The 20,277-nt window shown below is 36.9% G+C and overlaps 1 protein-coding gene across 2 annotated transcripts; it reads right to left on the reverse strand.

Annotated features, from left to right (window-relative positions):
* Nucleotides 1–491: 491 nt before the first annotated feature.
* On the reverse strand, nt 492–16,676 carry LOC129559443 (serine protease inhibitor Kazal-type 6). 2 transcript variants are annotated; one of them, XM_055431199.2, is made up of 6 exons: nt 16,624–16,676; nt 16,292–16,433; nt 13,296–13,318; nt 5,904–5,978; nt 2,222–2,337; nt 492–729 (listed from the first exon to the last, which is right to left on the reverse strand). In XM_055431199.2, the coding sequence occupies exons 2-6, from the start codon at nt 16,347–16,349 to the stop codon at nt 684–686; spliced, it is 318 nt and encodes a 105-aa protein (XP_055287174.2). In that variant the 5' UTR covers nt 16,350–16,433; nt 16,624–16,676; the 3' UTR covers nt 492–683. The 2 variants fall into 2 exon arrangements, with proteins under 2 accessions (XP_055287174.2, XP_055287175.2); XM_055431200.2 differs by lacking the exon at nt 5,904–5,978.
* Between the last annotated feature and the right edge of the window lie 3,601 nt (nt 16,677–20,277).

The following is a 20,277-nucleotide window of genomic DNA, read 5'->3' on the forward strand; positions in this document are numbered from 1 at the left end:
TAATATAATCCATCATTCCTTAGAGATAAGAAAACTATGGTCCAGAGAGGATAAATGTTTTATTTTTATATAAAATATTTTTCCTGAAATGGGAAAGAAACTGTAATCTGTGATCTAAGACTTAAATCATAGATACTGTAAAATAATTATAGACATATGGTCATCTCAGTAAAAATTCCTTCACTGTTTGCACTGAAATTCTAAGAATAAAGAGAAAGAAGGACATGCATGTACCTATGGTTGATTCTTGTTGATGTTTGACAGAAAACAACAAAATTCTGTAAAGCAATTAACCTTCAATTACAAAATAAAGTGAAAAAAAAAAGAGGAGGAAGGGGGTTTTCCTAAGTTCCCATGGTGACCACTGCATGGTTCTGATTTCCATCAGAAAAACAGGTCTTTTTATCCAAGTTTATGCCAGGTCAGTATTCAATATTGTATCTGTAGGTTTTGTTTTGTTTTGATGACAAATTATAAAAAGAAAAAAACAGTGATTTTACAGAATTTACTTTATTGACAAGCGAATCAAAGGAAATATATATGGAACACCCTAAGCTCAAAGTAGAGTAGAAGGTGTGTCTTTATAAATTGAAGGGATTTGCTAGAGAAAAGTAAAGTAAAAGCAGAGGCAAGTAAAGAAATATGAGAGAGCTGGCAAGTCAGCAGAAAACACTGGTTCTGATTCAGCATTTTCCATGGTGCTTTAGGTTGATTTTCCCACCACTTTTCCTACAAAAAAGAAAGACAAATATATGCTTAGTGCAATATCATTACTATCCATCACAGAGGTTGGAAAAAGGTTTAACTCTGTCATAGAATCAATTGATTCACAGGAATCCGTGTCAATGATTAGGTGTTAGTTAAATGCACTTGGAGGTAACATCTGGCCTAATTGCAGAGGGTATGAATCTTAAACTTCAGAGTTTTACTAAAGTTTAGACCTTTTGGTTTTAACTGTTCATTATCTGAGAGTAAATATGTATACAAATGTAAAAGTGAATGGAGATATAATTGCAAAGAGACTATACTGTCATAGTTCTAACCTGATAGAAGATGTAAGAAGTTGAACCAAATATTCAGGCCTTTGGCATTTTATAGCAGACATGTTGTCAGGCCCTCTCAGTAACATGGGCCCATTAAATCAAATCTCACCTTACCCTACTGCCCTTCTCCTGGGAAAATTTTGGTATTGATTTGTCAGATATATAGAAATGTAGGCACATGTGTATTATTTATTGATTCAATATTTATTAATATCATTCTACATGCTTAGCCCTGTTATTGATAGGGATTTATATATTCCCTGTGCTTAGGAATTTCATGGGTTTAATAAGGATAGTTAAGATATTCACAGAAGAAATTCTAATACAAGAAAATGATGACAGTGGTAGAGGAAGTGAGATCATTTTTATGTTGCTTAAATCCCCTGACTTTTAGAGCAGTCAGACCAAAAAATTGATTGATTGATTGAATAAATTTTTATTTAATATAAATTACATTTCATCAGGAATTGAATAGTCAACTAAAATAATATAGACTAAAATCTATAGCACTTGTTCTGTGTCTTATAAACATGTAAACTCAAATATTTTTCTTTGGTAGAATCTTCCTAATATAATTGGTAAAATTTGTATAGTCTGGATAATAAAGGATGATCCTCTCTGTTGTTTATTGAAAGGCTGTTTTCATCAGAATGAATGGAACTTAGTGCCTTCAAAATGTATTATTTTTATAAAATAAATATCATAAAATAATTTGGATAATATTTTTATTGAAAAATTTTCTCCTAAGTTTTTCATGTTTATGATTTTGAGGAATTTTTTAACTTGACTGCACTTCTAAAACTTTCTTTCATCTTTTCCAAAATTAATAATAACAACGAACATAATTGTATGAAAATGATTGAAATTTTAATGAGAAATAAATGAAAAAAAAATGTATCAAAATGTTTAAACATATAAATTTTAATTACCTGAGTCAAAAATACTAACAAAGTGAAATACCTGAGATTATGTTTTTAGATAATTTAGAAACCTTCAGAAAACTTTGGGGGGGGGTTGTTTTTGTTTGTTTTGTTTTCAATTCATTTGCCTGAAGCTTATTACTTCAGTTTCTAGGGATGGGTATGAGTAGAACTTTCTAGAATATCTCAAGGAAAGTGTCATCATCTTATTCTGGAAGTTTGTGTTTGCAGGGTAGATTTAGTGAATATGATACTTACACCACTGCCTTACAGAAGGCACATTTATTGCCATATGTCTGGCCATCAGAACCACAGTGGGGATTAGATTCCCGAGTACAGTAGACCTTGGGGTCCTTGAACTCACCACAGTCAACCTAGCAAAGTAAACGCAGTGACATTGATATTAGTGAATTGTGTCTAAGGGACTGTCCCTCAGAACAGAAGTTGGACAGTAAACTTAAAATTATACATATTATTGTATATAGTTGTGGTGTAAAGTTTTCTAAGTAAAAATTGCTTTCTTTTTCTAACTAGAATATATTAAACATAATTAAGATTTTTTCTTTAAAGAACACATGCCTATAGTCACTGTATTCAGGGGTATGTTAATAATATAAAGCAGATGCTTATTTCTTACAGGAGGAGTGAGACAAATGCTATGGGTATGACTTTATCATCCAATGCTAATTTCTACCAATTGAGAGTAGTTTTTGGTCTTTAAATGGGAGCGGGGGGACTGTATTGGGATTCCCTGGTTGTCCAGTGGTTAGGGCTCCACATTTCCCCTGCAGCGGACACAGGTTCGATTCCTGGTCTGGGAACTAAGATCCCACATGCTATATGCCGCAGACAAAAAAACAAGAAAATTTGTATTAGTGTAACTCCAAAAGCACTTCTTCTGAATTCCTTTAAAGATATAGATGGTCACTGCAAGACGCTCCCAGATGTTATTCGATAACTGGTCAGTTTTCCCGTGGCTGCTGTATCAGTTTATTATCTCTTGAAAACAAAATTCTACTATCTTTACATTAACTTACTCTGTCCCAGAATCTGTAGAATTTGAACTTTTGTGCCTGCTACAATAACTGAGTAATGACTGCCCTAAACTGCTCTGTTTTGAAGGATTCTGAGGTTGCATCTAGCATTGGTGAGAAAACACGCTGTGACGAATTAATAATTATCATCATGGGCTCTACAGAAGGAATGATTATACTACTAATATATCTCCTTAGTTATGGTGATCCTTGGAATTAGTCTGGAGTTTTAAGATTCTTTTCAATTCACTGTCAATTAAGTCAGTATTTGGTGTGCAGATAACATTTGAGCCATTTTATTCCAGAGAATAGGCAATATGCAGTAGGTAAAACTGAACTCCTTCAGAAGGCAGCTGTGTGGAATGAAGTGACATTTAAACATGAATAGAGGGACCATACTTTACCCCATCATAGTTTTATTAAAATAATACTGTCTTAGGTTTATCAGCTGCTTCATAATCTCCAAACTATTCTCACATGTATCAACTCCATCATCTCACAGTAATGCTGAGATTCACATTGAACAATATAAAACGTATTAGCCAATTTACAGACGTGAATATTGATCCTTAGGAAGTTAAGTGGCTTACCAGTGACATACAACCAGAAGCACTGAGACCAGTGCCTGAACATACTTTTCATGGCTGACCCAGAATTTCCAGCAATATACAATTGTTGATTTCCAACAAATCTTCATTGAGAGAAATAAAGACCAACTGTCATGATATACCTTGACCTTGCTTATAGTCAGGCCATGTAGACTTTATTAAAGTAACTTATTAGGGGACTGTATGGGCACAGGTAAGATGAATCATTTGTTTAAAGTATTAGCAAACCATTATATACTGACAAAGCCCTCTGAAACTTTGCATGAGGAGATTCCCAGAAAAAAGCCATACAACTGAGTTTTAAAAATATTATCACATATATCAGTTTTAAGGTATCCCAAACTCTTGAATATAACTTTTTGTTGAAATTTGGCATCTTGTACTATTAAGATTGGGTAGTATGATACTAACCAGTGATTTTCTTAGGGCTGGGTCAGATAGAAGATACCTAGGCTTCTTATTGTCCTACATATAGGCCCACTTTCTCCTCTGCTCTTATAGATAACTCCATCTTCTCATACCACTTTCAGGAGAGTAATCTTTTTCTTAGGTCTCCAAATAGAAAATAAAAGCTGGAAAATGTTTAGAATATTATAAACCACAGAATGTGTGTGTGTTAATCACTCAGTCCTGTCTGACTCTCTGCGACTACGTGGACTGTAGCCCACTAGGCTTCTCTGTCCATGGGGTTTTCCAAGCAAGAATACTGGAGTGGGTTGCCATTTCCTTCTCCAGGGGATATTCCTGACCCAGGGATAGGACCTGCTGCATTGCAGGCTGATTCTTTACTGTCTGAGCCACCAGGGAAACCATAGAATATTTTAAAAAAACAGACAACAACAACAAAAAGCAATGCCTTTTGTATTTATGTCACTGAAGTACACATTTGCAGTTGTGTGCGTGAGTCAAGAAAATTCTTTAAGCCACAGAATCAGCATATTTTCTTTTATTTCACAAAGAGCTAATGGGAAACTAGTATTTTGAGAACACAGTGCTTGGTGCTGGTGATATAAGAAGGAAGCAGTTATAAATATATCAATAAGCTCACCATCTTATCTGCATTAGGGAATCGGAGAAGGGCAGGTAATTACAGCACTGTGTGTCATAAAGGCCACAATGGGACAAATACAGGCAACGCGGAGACTGAGAAAAAGGGCGTCTCAGCCAGAGATATGTGTCTCCCTACAGGTTCTAAATATTTTCATCGTCAGCTTCTTTGCTGTAAACATCTTTGCCACAAACACTTTCATGGATAGCTAATTGACTCTAAAGCAATTTTGCCATAAAAGATAAAATTACTAAAAATAAGAGAGACATTAATGAGAATATAATGAAATTTATTTTTCATAGCAAAATTAAAAAGACTTTATTTTAAAATATAGCATATTTGAATGCACTTAAAATGCGTGCAGATTCATGGCCATATTGCACAAATACCTAATTTAACTTTATGGGTTGTACCTAAGCATGTGCTTTCAACATCTTTAGTTCATAGTATTATTCCTTTTTCTGCTAATTTGTCTCCTCATTTGGCATCACACTTTTTTACTAAAATTTCTGCCTTCATTAAGAGTGGTATTGTTTTCCAAATACTAGAATGCTCCTGCTGCTGCTAAGTCACTTCAGTCGTGTCCGACTCTGTGTGACCCCATAGACAGAAGCCCACCAGGCTCCCCCGTCCCTGGGATTCTCCAGGCAAGAACACTGGAGTGGGTTGCCATTTCCTTCTCCAATGTGTGAAAGTGAAGTCGCTCAGTCGTGTCCGACCCTTAGCAACCCCGCGGACTGCAGCCTACCAGGCTCCTCTATCCATGGGATTTTCTAGGCAAGAGTACTGGAGTGGCTTGCCATTGCACATTTGTAACTATTTGTTTTACTTTGTAAAGCTTTTACACTGTTGTTTGTTCCTGGTGTAGTGCCAATTAAGTATTACCACCATATTTTTTGTCAAGCCCATATGTGAAGTTTTTATTAGCCACTATTTTAAAACTGCCAGTGTGCTCCTCACTATCCAGATCATTATAAGGGCCAAGGTTTATATAATATAAAAATGGGAATACTGTATCAATGGAGAAATGAAACCAAACTGTCAACCAGTGAAAGCTGAAATACCAACCGAAGCCATCAACTGTTTTATCTTTTATGGCAAAATTGCTTTACGCCTAATCAATTGCTTTACGACTAATCAAGGACTAAAACACCTGTGGCAAAGATGTTTACAACATAGCAGCATGTGGGGAAGATGCCCAATGTGGCCTCTCAGGTCAGGGAAGGAAAAGAAAAAAGAAAGTCTCTTACTTGAAAGAGACGCCTCCTTAAGCCACATTTTCTTGGCATCCAGCCCTCTGATCTTGTGTTGCAGCCTCTTTTGTCCTTCAGAAAGCAACATGGAAGTGGCACTTGGGGAGGTTCTTTACTTTGAGAATTTCTAGATCCCACCTCCCTCCTCAAACCCACCTGACTCTTCCATCATTCCTGGGAATAGGACTAGGAAAAGCAAAGAATTTCAGTGAATAAAACCAAGTCAACTAACTGGTATATTAACAAACCTCCATAAATTAACATAGGCACACGAATCTACATACTTGTAAATTGCAGTGGCTTCTTGTGATCCCTGAAGTAAGCTCAGGAATCATGTTACAGAACTTGCTCTGCCACTTGCCATTGGGCAGTTGTGTTATCTTGGACAAAGTACTAAACATCTGTGCTTCAATTTTCTTAACCAAAATTTTAAAAACAAACAAAAACCCAAAATACAGTTGCCATGCCTCATTCTCAGGGTTTTTATAACAATCAAATGTAGTCACCTTAAGAGTTCTACGTAGAAAGTCAGTGTGGAATATTTGAAATAGTCCTGGAGGAGTAGTATAGAAAATAAGCCTCTCATTGTAGGCCTGCACTAACTGTATCTCTCATCACATTCCGAAAGGCTCTGTAACTCATAAAGAATGCTAAGTATCATGAAACTAGAAAGTCCCTAAGGATGCTCCAGCTTTGATAATCCAAATTGTAGCTGTGACTTCTTACGGTGGAATAGCTTAAATAAAGCTAGGTCCTTAGTTCTTCAGTTTGGTGGAGAAAAAACAACTATTGTCCAAATGCTTCCTCCTTCATGTCTAAAGGATACTCTTAACTCACTTGTGAAAAATTGTAGTGTGGTGACTAGGGACAGAAAAGAACCACCCTCAGAGAATTCCAGAGATTTGTTTTTTTTCCCATTCAGTTGTGTCTGACTCTTTGCAATCCTATGGACTGCAACACACCAGGCTTCCCTATCCTTCACCATCTCCTGGAGCCTGCTCAAATTCACGTCCATTGAGTCGGTGATGCCATCCAACCATCTCGTCCTCTGTTGTCCCCTTCTCCTCCTACCTTCAATCTTTCCCAGGTCAGGGTCTTTTCTAGTGAGCCAGCTGTTCACATCAGGTGGCCAAAGGCTCAGAATGTGGCCTTTGCAGAATGCCTTCTCAGAGCCAGCCAGAAATCCCTGCTCTGAGGCAGAGAGACAGGCAAAGGAATATCAGAGTTGAGACTACAGAGAACCCACAGCTCTCCCAACTAAAAAGAAGTAGACTGATTTTGGAGTGTCATGCCATTCCTTTGCTTAAATTCCCTCTCCTCATTTATATTTTTATTTTTCAGTTCAGTTCAGTTCAGTCGCTCAGTCGTGTCCAACTCTTTGTGACCCCATGAATCACAGCACGCCAGGCCTCCCTGTCCATCACCAACTCCCGGAGTTCACTCAAACTCATCTCCATCGAGTCGCTGATGCCATCCAGCCATCTCATTCTCTGTCGTCCCCTTCTCCTCCCGCCCCAAATCCTTCCCAGCATCAGAGTCTTCCAGTGAGTCAACTCGTCACATAAGGTAGCCAAAGTATTGGAGTTTCAGCTTTAGCATCAGCCCTTCCAATGAACACCCAGGATTGATCTCCTTTAGAATGGACTGGTTGGATCTCCTTGCAGTCCAAGGGACTCTCAAGAGTCCTCTCTAGCACCACAGTTCAAAAGCATCAATTCTTCGGTGATCAGCTTTCTTCACAGTCCAACTCTCACATCCATACATGACCACGGGAAAAACCGTAGCCTTGACTAGACGGACCTTTGTTGGCAAAGTAATGTCTCTGCTTTTTAATATGCTATCTAGGTTGGTCATAACTTTCCTTCCAAGGAGTAAGCGTCTTTTAATTTCATGGCTGCAATCAGTATCCACAGTGATTTTAGACTCCTTGAAATGGAATCCAAGAAATTGGTTTCTTGGTAGAAGATGAGGCAGGTCTAGACAAAGGGTGATGATTATCTTTTCTCCTTTAAAGTGGCCTCCATGAGGCGTTTGGGAGACCTGGCAAAGCTGAAATACAATCCCTTATCCTTTTCTATGTAAAATGCCCCAATACTCTGTGATTCTGGGAGATTACCCTGAAGATGGGATTAAACTAACCCAGGTTTGACTTTTGCTTCTCCCACTTACTAGCTTCATTATGTTGTGCAAACACTCACTGTTTAAATTTTTCATCTTTGACAGGGGGCTGGTAATGTCTGTCCTCTAGGGTTGTTGTAATGATAAATACTATGAAAAGACTTTGGCAAGTATCAGGTGTCATGTGGAAGATTACTACCATAAGCACTAAAAATGTAAATTTTATCACATTTTAGAATTTTTGAGCCCATTATTTCTTACTTTATTTAGCTTCCAAAAAAAATTTTTTTTTAATTTTAGATTGATGTTGGATTTAACAAGTACCTCTATTTATTTCCTTAATTAATCCAACTTTCAGAGATGACTTCTAGATACTTGGATGTCAGCCTGACCATTTATGCTTTTTCAGGGAACTGTGCTTTCCAAAGTATTTTGAAATAGGGTGACACTTTGCTACTTAAAGCAGCCAAACTACAAAATCATTTAACGAGCTTAGTGTGAAAGTGTGTGCTGGTTGCTCAGTCATTTCTGACTCTTTGCAACCCCATGGACTATAGCCCACCAGGCTCCTCTGTCCATAGGATTTCCTGGGCAAGAATCCTGGAGTGAGTTGCCATTTCCTTCTCCAGAGTATCTTCCTGACCTACGGATTGAACCTGGGTCTCCACATTGCAGGCAGATTCTTTACCATCTGAGCCACCAGATGGTCACTAAATCAAAAGTGTCAGCATCATTGATAATTTAATATTTTGTTGTTATTGTTCGGTCATTGTCATGTCTGACTCTGCGATCCCATGGACTATAGCATGCTAGGCCCCTCTGTCTTCCACTATCCCCTGGAGTTGGCTAAAATTCATCTCCATTGAGTCAATGATACTATCTAACCGTCTGATCCTCTGGTTTCCTGTTTTCCTTTTGCCTTCAATCTTTCCCAGCTTCAGGGACTTTTCAAGTGAGTTGGTTCTTTGCATCAGTATTGGAGCTTCAGCAACAGTTCTTCCAATGAGTATTCAGGGTTTATTTCCTTTTGGATTGACTGGTGTGATATGCTTGCAGCCCAAGAGACTCTGACGAGTCTTCTCCAGTACCATAATTCAAAAGTGTCAGTTTTTCAGCGCTCTGCCTTCTTTATGGTCTAACTCTCACATCTATACATGACTACTGGAAAAACCATAGTTTTGACTATATGGACCTTTGTCAGCAATGTGATGCCTCTGCTTTTTAAAATGCTGTCTAGGTTCGTCATAGCTTTCTTTCCAAGGAGCAAGCATCTTTTAATTTCATAGCTGTAGTCACCATCTGCAGTGATTTTGGAGCCCAAGAAAATAAAATCTGTCACTGCTTCCCCTTTTTCCCTTCTATTTGCCATGAAGTTGATGGAACTGGATGCCATGATCTTAGTTTTTGGAATGTTGAGTTTCAATATTTTAATTCTAAAAAAATCCAGTGAAAATTTGCAGATACACACACTCCCCTAGGATGTAAGACTTCATTTCTTCTCTTTACTGAAAAATACTACCTTTGTGGGTAAATCAGCCCCTTTCTTTCCCAGCACCCTTTATACCAGTTTTCCTAACCCCTCTCTAACTTGACTTCTACTTCCCCTGTTTTAATTGTGCTTCCATACAACCAAAACTGCTCTATAAATGACATCTTTCAGGATCCATTGGATATTTATAAAATGCTCATGATTTCTTTATGATATGTGCTATTCTTGACTACACCCACCTTTTCAAAACTCCTTTCTGATTCGTATATGTCAGTACCCCAGTTTTCCAGCTATTTCTTCTCTTTTTTTATTATCTTTTCTAGCTTCCTTCTGAGTATTAATTATATACATTTTCAAGAAAACTTTATACACTTGATTTTCTGAGAACATGTATTTTCCCAGATGATACTAATGAGTCCTAGACTTTTTTCCTTGTCTTCAAAATTTCAAGGTCCAGTTTCTACTTGTCAGAAATATACATGACACCTTTAGTCAACTGTTTGATTCATACTTAATATTCATTTATGTCCAAAATAAAACTTTATTTTTCCCTCTAAACTAGTTTTGCATTCCAATTTTTCCACTCTCCATCACAGCACCATTCTTCAAATCCCTCACCCTACCTTCAGATTAAAACATCATCATTTCTATCCCTCAGGGATAGAAAGGGAACAAGTGTTCCCTTTCATGTATTTCTTTATCTTAAGCCTCTTCAATTTCAGATTTACTACCTATACCCATCCTCAGCATTTCTGACCTGAAGTTTATATAATCAATTCTGCTCTATTTGCCTCCATTTCCTTCAAGTTTCCAAATCCCTTCAACACACAGAGACAAGTTGTCTTACTTGAAACTACTGTTTCCATTACTTCTTTAGGACGTGAGGCTAGTGAACACTATTCTGTATTTGTTAGATAATTACACCGCTCGAAGCACTTTCCCATGAACTGCATAATTGCTTTCTGTTGCTGGTTAGAGGTGGCATGGAGCTATGGAAATATCCTGAGATGATGACCACACAGTTTTACTGCTATTGGTAAACTTGACTCAGTGAGGTCCTCTTTCTGAGGCTGTGGTTTTGCTCTGTAGCTAAGTTGTTGAGGCTGACTAACATCTCCAAATTGTATTAATGTTTAAGTATTCTGTCAGTATAATAGTTATAAGTGAATTCAAGGTTATTAGGAAGCATGAACAACACCAAACATTTTCTAGTCAAGATCATTGTTTTACTAACTGTATTAAATACAACAAAACTAAATTTAGATATTCCTAAGACTATTATAAAACATATGCCTATCATTGTTTTTGAGGAATTTGTTAATCCCAGTCATAAATATTCATTTAAACATGTCTTTAAGTATATGGTTCCCAAATGCACAGCCTGATAGAGAAAATAAGAAAAATAAAGATAGTGTAGGAAGTGATTCTAATCAAAATTTATCCAGGTTAAACGGACTGTCTGTATTCTGAGATTATGACTTTCAAGCATTTGTTATTAATATTATACTACAATTTCTGAAATGAAGGGTGGTGTTGGTAAATAATAGCTTTATCCTTAAGTTATTTTTATTTTACTATTTATGATTTTTAATGTTCTTGGCAAATTAAAGATTTGGTAGCATATTAGTCATTTACATTTATGGGAAAATTTTACAGGACCATGAATTCCAAAAGTTTTAGAACATACTTTTTGTTTAGCTCAAATTAATATTTTTGAGAGAATGAGAAACTTTTACAGATCTATAATTTAGACTGCTAGCTATAATCTCCCATCAGATGCTTCATAATGAAAAGACTTCTTCACATGAAAAGAATGACTTGGTACTGGGAAAAAATTGTTCTTCCTTTGTCTTGGCTGGATCAAAGTTAGGCAGGCATCCTCCTAAGGTTAGCTTCAACTTCTTCTGCCTGGCTTTGGGACTGTCACCCTCTCTCCAGACTTGAAGAAGAGAAAGTGTAGCCTTGATGTCATCCAAAAGGTGACAACTTCTTTGCCATTTATATTTGAATGGGAGAGAGACACCAGTCTTGGCAAAACATGTTTAGTTCACACTGATTGAGTACCTCAGGCCAGAAGGGTCTTAGAAATCATTGAATCCAGGTCTTCATTTTAGAGATATGGAAACAAAGGCAATGAGAAAGGTAAGAGACATCCTTCAAATTACATAGGCAGTAAATATTCAAACTGGGACTCATCTGTATTGTCTCCAACATACTGGAGCACTCCAAAACCAGTGCATTCCAGTGCTAGATTCCTAGAATATAGATCCAAAGCCTCCTGTCTGGGATTATTATTCAGTATTTCTGGCCTAGTCTCTGAGGGTCTACATGTTGAGTGAGCATCCCCAGGGATCCTAAAGCAAGCAGAATATAAGACGTAGGCCCATCTAAAGGAATAGAATCAGTAGAATATGTTAAATGAACTTTAGAAACCACTAAAAATCTGTGAAACATTAAAGTTCTGGGAAATAAGAGCCCAAAGAAGGAAAGTGACTTTTGTGTTAATGAGAAAACCAGTATTAAAATCTATATTGTAAAAACCTATGTGTAATGGTCTTAATCATATACCTACCTAATAAGGAATAAAATATATTGGCTGGACCTTATGTCTTATTCTTGTTTGCTTCTTTTCATATATAACATAGACTATACTAATATAACTATTTAAATATAAGAAGAAATCAATTTTAAGATGTACAATTATGTATATCAGTATAAACACACATATGCACACACAAGTGCACACATGCACACAGAGGCAGTTAGTTGTAAGGTGTTATTCATTGTAAGATGCATCCCAATTTCTGAGACACTAAAATTTGGGAGGAAAATGTCTTATGCAATGTAATAGATATATTAAGATTGGAAAATATTTTTCAGCTTCTTTGCCAATTCCCAATTAGCTGGCAGTAGTGTCTGGAAACTTTTGATGCCAAGGGTTCTTGGACACAGCAAGGCAAACAACAACCAGTGCCAAGGTCAAGTATTATGTTCAGTATGGACATATGGGTGTGATTGGCAGGGCAAATACCTCTTGTTTGTGTTGTCTATTTGATAGCTAGGACAAGAAAACTGGTAAAAAGGTGGTGGATTGATTTGGAACATACCAGTCCAAACAATAAAGATAATTTGTGCCCATTCCACTTTTTAACCCAAACTGTATTTAAATTTGATTGAACCAGTCTGTGTCTACACAGTACAGAACACTAAGCAAATTGTCTACTCATGCTTGCCTTACTTCTAAAAAGAAAATAATAATCTGTCTCCTAACTCTTTCAGAAGATCATTATTAATCAATGGACACGACTGAAGTGACTTAGCAGCAGCAGCAGCAATCCTTTCATAGTTCATGTAACTACACATAGTTTACCAAATGCTCCCACATAGTTTGTGTAATTTAAATCTGATTCTGTGAGGTAAATGATAATATCCCTTTTCAATAGGTGCGGAAATTGTAGCTCAGAAAAGCTGAGTAACTTGCCCAAGATTACACAATGAAATCAGTGAAAGAGCATGAATGTTACCACAAATTCATTCTCTTTTTATTTATGTTCATTTAATTTTAACAAAATCTGAGAGTGGGTGTCTAGGCCCTTTTAAACTGAAACCAGTATTCTCATAAAGAGATTGTATTTAGAAAACTAAGAACTTCTGCTGTTTTCTGCATCTGTCCTGCTTGTCCATTCCCTTGCTCTTTTACCCATAGACAGACCTCGTTGGTCAGGGAGTACCAGCTAAGAGCCACCCAGGTCAGAAGAATAAATAAAATTATGTACACTGACCTGAGCTCCTTGACTGAAGACACCTGAAAAAAAAAAAAAAGAAAAGAAAAGCATGAAATCCAAACACTGTGATTTTTGAATGTGCAAAAAAGTGGGATTTGCAATATTAGGTAATTCCAAAGCCTAAAATGATACTTGTGCTTGGTTCTTGGTCATCTCAACAAGTCATGGCTTGGTTACTTTACATTTTTATACCTGCTTTCCTCTTAGGGAGCAGTAGAAACTTGGAAAGTGATGTGTGGATATGGACCATGATGGTGTAATATTTCTGGGAGGTTGGGGTGGAGTGAGAAAAATAGTTTAAGGATCTGGAGATTCATCTTACGGTCTTGGCTCCGTCACTCATTTACTGTAGAAATGATTTATCATCTCTGGCCTCACTTGGGAGAAGTTGGGTTGGAAAGTTGACTCTAACTCTGCCATTCCCAAATTCACTGCTTCTGGTCCCTCCCCAAAGCATTCGTCTCAGGAAGTTGAAGGTAGGGATTGGATTTGTTGTATCTTCTTTGAGCCTGAAATTATTCTTCTGCCTTCTGTGTTCAGCTTTAAAGACTCGGCTCAAATTTAGACTGGCAAGAACAAACTCATTTTCCGTGACTCATTTTTCCTGCTACATCTCTGTATATTCCTGAAAGATTGTATTTCAATCTTGCTTCTCTCTCTTTCCTACCATCTTAATGATTAAATGTGTGATTTTAGCACTGTGGTTTAAAAATACTGTAATAATAAAAATCTTAGGTTCAGTCTTGGTATGAGCTGCTGAATTTTGATCTCTGGCCTTTTCTGTAGAACTCCTAATACTAGCATTACCCCCTTATGTGTAAGTCCACAGCCACCTCAAAGACAGGAAGTTGTGGCCAGTATTTATGGGAAGACAACTGGAAATACCTCAAAGTACATTCTCTGTTAACGGGGATAAGGAGAGAACAAAGCTTTTAAATTTGAAAGAAAGTTAGTGGTGAACTACTGTAGTGATTACCAACCACATTGAAATGATATGACTGATTATTAAATGTATAGACTCCCAGGACAACCACTTGAAAAATTCCATTATATGAGACCAAATAGGGTCTGGAAGTCTATAGTTTTTGTTAACTACTCCCAACTAATTTTTTTGACCAGGGAAGACTCACTGTTGAAATTTTCAGCCATTTTTCCACTGTACAAATATTTCACCATCTTACATGTAGGAAATGTCAAAGTGGAAGCTAGGTTAATATAAACAATGACTGAGCCAAACTAGTACTTTTATTTTTTAAATTTAGTGATGCCAATATTAATAGACATTTTTCAAACAATTACTATGTTCCACTATGTTAAATGTTTTGTATGCATTTTCTCGTTTAACTCCCCAGGGCTAGTCCTTTTATATCCACATTTTACAGATGAGGAAAATGAGACTCAGAAAGGTCACATAGCTATAAAATGGAAATGCCAGGATTGAAATTCATTCCTCTTGGTCTCAACATTAAGGCTCCTGGGCACTGTGCCTTCCCAAATGTCATCATGTCTATCAGGGACCTTGTTCTGCTTTTAGTATTTGTTTGTATTAGTCAACCAGATCCAATTAGCCTTTGTAAAAAGAAGCAATAAGAAGTTATTAATTATTTAGACAGTCTTTGCAAGTAGATTTTAATATAGTCAAATCTGTTTGTACACCATCTCAGCAATTGACTGATCCACTTACTTGAGTTACTTGGCTTTACTAGTCAGAATTACTTCATAATATTACAGAAACCCTTTATTCATTTTTTCATGATTCTGAATATATTTGCTTATGAAAATATGATCAGTTCCCTGTGAACAATGACTTCTTCATCTGTTCAACTTCATTGAAAAACTGTTGTTTTTACACGTTTGGGCATCTACAATCTCTGATAGCAGCCAAATTCAACTACTTTTTTCACAGAAAATGATATACCAGATCTGAAAATTCCTAGGACTCAGTCTCAAGTCCAGCATTCTAAGAATGAAAGACTTTCTCAGAGAATTGACCTATTTCTTTCGTTGACACAGGCTGTTGGTGGATGTGATGAACCTAGGTTTTGGGTCCAGAGACTCTCGTGTGTATTTTGTCCACTACAAAGTCACAGAGTAGAATAATAAAGAAAGAAAAATAATAGATGCAGTGGCCCTGTTCATTCACATGGATGATGATATGATGAAAGGCATCAGATTGAAGTACAGTTGTCCTTTGAATAATCAGAATTGATAGAATATATGACTGCTGCTCATTAATGTGGCCAAAGATATTCCCCTACTTGAAGAGTTGCCTAGTTCACCAATAACATATGTTTATGAATTCTAAGGTTCAATAGTTTTTTTCTGAGGGATTCTGAGTTTCCTGTTTTCTGCTTGTTTCAGTTTCAGTTATTTGAGTCCTGATTATAAGAATAATAAGGACTGAAAGCTTAGCTTTGTCTTGGAAAGCCAAGCTAATATTTAAAATAGTTATCAATTCTCTATACTGTTTCTTTGGAACAGACACCTGTGATGTCTAGAAGACCTAGATTCAGATTCCAAAGTCTGCTTACTAGTTCAGTTCAGTTCAGTCGCTCAGTCGTGTCTGATTCTTTGTGACCCCATGAACCACAGGATGACAGGCTTCCCTGTCCATCACTGACTCCTGGAGCTTGCTCAAACTGTTACAAGTCCTTAAAATTTTCTTAACTGTTTTGTGCTACAGTTTTCTTATATAAGGAATGTGTCTATGAATACCTTGTTATGTGTGTTGCAGATAATGTATAAAATATAATGCATTATCTATACCTGCCTAGAATATAGTGTATGCTCAACAGATGGAAGTTATTTCTATCATTATTACCATCACCCATTTTCATTATTGCAGTCATTATGCTAATCTCTCAGAATTGATCTTTTGTATTAAAATTATTAGGATTTTTAAATATGGTGGGCAAATACACTTGTCGTTTCCAGTTCAATGTAAGTATTGGATTTTAACTTTAAGGAAACAAACAAACAAAAAAACAGCTCACCTGAGAAAAAGCAGAAAAGAGCCAGGGAGAGGAGCAGAAAGACACCTGATGTTTTCATGGTGCCAGTTAGCTCACTCAGATCAAGGCTGCTTTGTCCAGCTCAGGTTCTCTGTCAAGATACTTCCCAGAGCTCTGAAACACACTGAGACATATATATAGACATGATAAAGGGAGCTGGGATCTCCACCTTCTTTATAAACTCACATTCTGAAACCATCTGCAGTCCTATATAGGCATTTATTGAAACCTGTCACCAATTTAAAGAAATGCTTCATGCTCCCCATCAATCTTAAAAATTAGAACAATTATATGAGTCGTACCTTAGATCTTACCTTAGATCTTATTAATAGAGGATGTCATTTTCCACCAGTAATCTGTGTTTTCCTAACAGTCAATACATCCTCCCTACCCTTCCCTTTAAGGTTTCACTGCGTGAAAGGGATGACTCACTGGTGGAGCCCCACTTGATGCTGTGTCTCTTTCAGACAGGTCCTGCATGTCTGTGATCCCGATGAGTCACCACCAGGGAATGGAATCTCGGGTGTAACTTGCATTTTCAGACTCCACATCATCCAAGATGTACCTAAAAAGAGGTGGGTCGTCTACATAGTCCCCAGAGCTGCATCAGAAAAATTATTTTCCAGGCTGAAATACAATTGTTATTTTAAAAAATCTTTATTTTAGTCCAATGCCAGTGATTTTCAGTTGTTGATTCAGAATGAGCAGGGAGTCAATGTGTGTGTGTTTATTTGTAAAGGATATTTTTAACAGTTACTATATTGAGGAATATTTGAAATTAGAAATATGTAATGTTTCTCCTTTTTCTTGAAAGTAAACAAAAATTCATAGCAAAGCTTTTTATGTTTTGACTCTTTGAAAATATACTTTTCTTTCAAATTAGAGGAATCCTACTATCATGGTTTATTTAATTGCTAGAGATGCCAAAGCCTTCTTTGAGGGAATAACAACAAAAAAACCCACAATGGTTATAGTGATTAGCTATGAGAAAGTCTATCTCAAATCAAAAACAGCTATTAAAAATATAATGAAGAAAAATGTAACAATTTTGAATATGGGAAGACTATGTGAGTTTGCCCAATTAAAACACAAATGATTAATGATATATATATTATACACACACATACATATATAACTTAGAATGATGTATCTAAATAATTGGTTTTCTTTTAAAGTTTCTTACACACTTTAAGAAAATGTGTAAAAATATCAGCTATTATTGCTTTTATTTCAAGATATTTGTTTTCTGCTTGGAAATTACATATTTTTAGGAAATTAATTTTGATTCATCTCAATATTTAGGATGAATTTTCTGTCTTTGAAAATGGTGACTATATTTCACTGAATTTGGATAATCAAATGATTTAGTACTGTTTGTTTAAAACTGAAGTATTAATGATAAAAATGAGAACTTTCTTTTCATGGTTCCACTGACAATTTTAAAAGACTTGAACAACAGAGGAGAGAGAGGGCTCTAGATAAGAGGGAAGGGAACGTAAGTGCCTGGCAAGTGTTGTCAGATTAGATTTGGTTCACCCAGCACACAGCAAGCCACATGCTGAGATGCTGAGGTTTGCAACAGAGAAGGGGTTATTCATGAGGTGGCTGAAAAAGTAGAACAAATCTCAGATCCACCTCCCTGAAGGCAATGGCCTCAGGATGTTTTTTGAATTAAGCTGAGGCTTTGGGTGGTGGGGAGACTGCATAAGAAAAAGTGATTAGAGATGAGAAAAAGTAGTTGTCCATTCTGCGAAGAGGCAGTTACATTACAGGCTTCTTCACCTGAGCTTTGTTCAGAAAATGGCATTAGCATGTTCTCAGGGTGGAGTTTTTTTGTCCTGTGACTTCAAAAGATCACCGAATAGACACTCCTCCATGCCCACTGGAGTCAGTGGTTTTAACCAGTCTTAACTGATTTGAACTCAAAGTAGACAGAGTTGACTTCAAGTTCCTAAGAAACAATTTGGACAAACACGTTTAAGCTCTGTGATCCTTGGAGGATGTGTGCATGTTTTGTAGTAACAATTGAAGTGAGTTTGATCAGTGAAGGCTGGTTTAGGTTTAATGGATCAAATCAATGATTACCTTCAGTTTCACAAATATTAAAAGTATTTTCGTTCAAGATGGTATGATATTACAGACATACACACTCACAAATACATTGTCTAAAAGTCCCTTGTAGAAAGTTATAAGTCAGGTTGGACTCTAAAAGCTTCAAAGACACTAATCAGCAACCTTGAAAACCTGTGTTTAAAATTTTCTTGAATACTTCATTGAAGGAGGAGTCTGGGAGTATTTAGAAAAAGAATAATTGGGAAATTGCTTAAGGAAAGCTATGAAAATTTCAAAGAACACTTTTGTCTCCTTCCATGATCTTTAATTATTTTTGCTTCCTTAAATGAGACGATATAAAGAGCAATGCTTGGAAGCTATGAAACATTGCAAAGGCTTGGTTTTAGGTGTGGTGCTCCCTTCCTCCCTCTTCCTGGTTCCACTCCCAATGCTTACGCTTTTGCCTTCTCCTTTTGCTAATTTTCCTCAGTGATCAGAATATATAGGGCAAATTTAAGCATAACCTGTGTTTCAAAATGAAAACATTTCAAAAGCATTTACAAAGAATGAAAAAGAGTGGTAGTCGGTGATACTCCGTCATAAAAATCCATTGTGACCTCCCTAAAGTCTGAGTCACTCAGTCGTGTCCGACTCTTTGTTTCTCCATGAACTGCAGCCCACCAGGCTCTTCTGTCCCTGGAATTTTCCAGGCAAGAACACTGGAGTGGGTTGTCATTCCCTTCTCCAGGGGATGTTCCATACCCAAGGATCAAAACTGGCTGTTCTGTATTTCAGGCAGATTCTTTACTGTTTGAGCCACCAGGATGTCCCCAGAAATTACATTTATGGTAATTCCTTCTATGCCTTGCTCTAATCTCTCAAAATCTCTGTGTATTTAAATGTTACTCTCTCTTCACTTTCCACTCTCTTCTTCCTTACCTCCCCCATCCTTCAAGAACTTTCCTTCAATAGGTGCTTCGGTAGAGTGATTCTTAGGTAGAATGAATCTGCCTTCTTTTTCTGAATGTTTTCAGTTCTCTCAGTCAGTTTGTCAATTCAGTCGCTCAGTCATGTCCGACTCTTTGCAACCCCATGGGCTGCAGCACACCAAGCTTCCCTATCTATCGCCAACTCCTGGAGTTTACTCAAACTCATGTCCATTGAGTCAGTGATGCCATCCAACCATCAAATCTTCTACTGTCCCCTTCTCCTCTTGCCTTCAATCTTTCCCAGCATCAGGGTCTTTTCCAATGAGTCAGTTCTTCACATCAGGTGGCCAAAGTATTGGAATTTCAGCTTCAACATCAGTCCTTCCATTGAGTATTTAGGACTGATTTCCTTTAGGATGGACTGGTTTGATCTCCTTGCAGTCCAAGGGACTCTCAAGAGTCTTCTCCAACACCACAGTTCAAAAGCATCAATTCTTCGGCACTTGGCTTTCTTTATGGTCCAACTCTCACATCCATACATGACTACTGGAAAAAACATAGCCTTGACTAGATACATCTTTGTTGGCAAACTAATGTCTCTGCTTTTTAATATGCTGTTTAGGTTGATCATAGCTTTGTCTTCCAAGGAGCAAGCGTTTTTTAATTTCATGGCTTCAGTCACCATCCACAGTGATTTTAGAGCCCCCCAAATTAAAGTATGACACTGTTTTCTCTGTTTCCCCATCTACTTGCCATGAAGTGATAAGACCAGATGCCGTGATCTTAGTTTTCTGAATGTTTCATTTTAAGCCAACTTTTTCACTTTCCTCTTTCACTTTCATCAAGAGGCTCTTTAGTTCTTCTTTACTTTCTGCCATAAGAGTGGTGTCATCTGCATATCTGAGGTTATTGATATTTCTCCTGGTGATCTTGTTTCCAGCTTGTGCTTCTTCCAGCCCAGCGTTTCTCATGATGTACTCTGCATAT

Source organism: Moschus berezovskii, chromosome 8, assembly GCF_049115385.1.
Source record: "Moschus berezovskii isolate FMDL1 chromosome 8, NW_MosBer_1.0, whole genome shotgun sequence".
Lineage (NCBI taxonomy): Eukaryota > Metazoa > Chordata > Mammalia > Artiodactyla > Moschidae > Moschus > Moschus berezovskii.